Source organism: Oryzias melastigma, linkage group LG16 (genome assembly GCF_002922805.2).
Source record: "Oryzias melastigma strain HK-1 linkage group LG16, ASM292280v2, whole genome shotgun sequence".
NCBI classification, from domain to species: domain Eukaryota; kingdom Metazoa; phylum Chordata; class Actinopteri; order Beloniformes; family Adrianichthyidae; genus Oryzias; species Oryzias melastigma.
The window spans coordinates 3,688,911-3,691,619 of NC_050527.1; the positions used below are offsets into that span (position 1 = coordinate 3,688,911).

The window sequence follows — 2,709 nt, forward strand, 5'->3', positions numbered from 1 at the left end:
CGCTAACGGCCAACTCTGAGACTAATTTCTAATGAACTATTGCAGAATGTCCTATAAATGACTTTTTTAAATCAAAATTAAAAGACCACTAGGGATGCTTTTAAAATTGTTCAAAAGATGATTAAGTTAGGGATGAACCAACATCTCTGGCCAATACGATATTTCCTCTGCAACTGTGGCTGATAGCCAATGTTTGCCGATATGTGTCAAAATGTCTACAATAATACAAAGTTTAAATGTTCTTTTTGTTTTTCTTTTTTTATGAGAAATTCACAACTTTTCTTTGACTGTACAATCACGTTGTACTTGATATTTTTAACATAAAAATTTGGAAAAATATCTGAAAATATTCACTGACTTTTAGACATAGACATAAGCTTCCCAGTGCCAAAGATCTATTAGGAACANAAAAAAAAAAAAAAAAAGTGAATCTGAAAACAATCAGAACAATATTGGTGGATTTTTTAATGTCAGACCAGTACCAATAACCTCGGATATCGTCCGATACCAATACTTGCACTGATGTATCGCTCATCTCTAATTGGAGTGGGTGTTTTTGCTTTAAACATATTTTGCCAATAGTCCTTAACTGCTGTCAAATAAGTAAAGAATTCACTTTACAAGTAATGCACTATCAATAGAAGTAAAAAATTAATACAAACTAAAGTGTTGGAGCCAGAAAACTTACTTTTGCAAAAAGTAGAATGTCCAAAAAATCTAAGTTTCTCTTGCGGCTTGACTCGGTCTCTTCTTTCAGTGTCTCTTTCCTCTTCCTTATGACTTCCTCTGCCAAAACGAAACAGTTTTTTCTCATGACCTTTTCACTCAACCAAAAATCCCTTAAAACCTTCTGAAATGAGTCCCGATATTCAGATACGATTGAATGAAGATGCTTACGTGTATGACTGTGAGCCACTCTGCGAGCTCTCCTGAGTCTGAAACCATGTGGGCTAAGGTAGAAAATAAGGTCACTGTGGTATGGAAACGTTCTCATTCGGAAGCTGATCAGATCGCTCAGCTCGTACACAGCTTTGATGTATTTGTTTGTTCCCCTGGAAACACGAAAGCAGGCAAACGTTCATGGGCGCTCTTCGGTTCTGTGAGGGGGAAGCAGAGCCGCTGTTATCGGACTCACCCCTCTCTCTGACAGTTGCTGTTGTGGCTGAAGGCGCACTTCAAGATGCTGTCCAGCGTCATGAGGCTCACGTGTTCAAACAGCTCAAACGTCTCGCAGGTGTTTGCATAGCTCTCCCATTTATCCTGGGAACAATGAAATAAAAGGTTGTGTAATTCATATGACAACTATTTGATATAGATCAGATGTCTGCAATCTCTAATGGTAGAAAGGCCATTTCGACACATAACATGTTTCTTTTAAATATTTACAATAATTCAATTATAACTGTGTTGATTTATTTTATTTTAACACTGACAAGTTCATTTCAAAATAAAATACACTGTGTCAAAAAGATGCAACAGATTATTATTTTAATGCATCTATAATTAAAGAACTTTGTGAACATAAACTAAATACTGTTGTGGAGCAAAAGATAAGAATATGAGCTTTAAATTTAATCTAATAAAGAGGTTCTGACAATAGATTTAACAATCATTTTGTGAGTACATTTTGTAGGATTGGTGAAGAGCAACTTAATATAGTCAAATGTCTGGAGTTGCTGGAAAAAAGTGAGTGGATTTTACAATTATACGAAGAAAATATTAACTTGAATGACAAAATATAACTCTCAAAACCCTTTATTTAAATTATTAGCATTTATCTTTAAAGCCAAAAAGCTGCAATGGAGGTAAAAGAGCTGCATGAGGTTCTGGAGACTCAGGTTACAGACCCCTGATCTAGATTGATTTGTCTAAATCTCTATTTTTAAACGTATTACACTACTGTAAGAGATCATCAGGTGTGCCGTGGGAAATAGTTTAATTTGAACCATTTGGTCTAAAAAACATTAACCATTTTCAGGATTGTCAGCTATGTGTTCATCCAAACAAGTTTAGGTTTCATAAAGAAGAAATATGAAAGACAATAATTTAAAGTGTTCACGTTTCTTTATTTGCATTTTCCCGTATTCGCTGATTTTTTTTCAGTCAAGTAACTAATCCGGTTTGTCACAAAACTCAGACAACTCAAGACACTTGTATGAAATTTTTGCATCTGAAAATTGTGTATCTCCGCGAGAGGAGCGCCCCCTCCTATCTCCATGGCCCTGCATCGAGAAATTGTATCAGAGGACTCAGAAGCAACCAAAAAAATCTGATAATCTGAAGAAGATAATCAGGGAGGAGAATTATAATCCGTAGCAGGTGTTTATAAGTTGATGAAGGACGAAATATGCGCTTCTGATTTAAAAACAAAGAGTGAACTCCTCATCTGTGTCCTAAAGTACGCCGTCACTGAGGCTGCGGTATAGTCTTTTGTTCTAAATTAGAATGAATAAATAAAACTCTTTATGTTGAGTAATACTCCAACTTTCTTTCATAAATGTTTTATAAATCATGATCAGAAGTGATTTGATGAGTATAGATCATCATGGGGGTTCTCCATATTCGCGGATTTGGCTTATTTTCAGATGCCTCGGGTCACTAACCCTCCGCGAATAAAGGGGGAATACTGTATAAGACTTATTTTATTATATTTTATTAAAAGATCTACTTCAATCAGCCTATTTTAAAAGCTCATTCTTAGTGTAAATA

The 2,709-nt window shown here is 35.2% G+C and overlaps 1 protein-coding gene across 1 annotated transcript in view; it reads right to left on the minus strand.

The window, feature by feature from the left end:
* Positions 1-2,709, minus strand: part of LOC112144033 (cytochrome P450 4B1) — a 9,100-nt gene that overhangs the window by 3,575 nt on the left and 2,816 nt on the right. Inside the window, exons 5-7 of the mRNA XM_024268340.2 lie at positions 1,136-1,260; positions 898-1,052; positions 689-786 (exon numbers count right to left, since the gene is read on the minus strand). Coding sequence (XP_024124108.1) covers positions 689-786; positions 898-1,052; positions 1,136-1,260 — 378 coding nt within the window. The remainder of the gene's footprint in view (positions 1-688; positions 787-897; positions 1,053-1,135; positions 1,261-2,709) is intronic.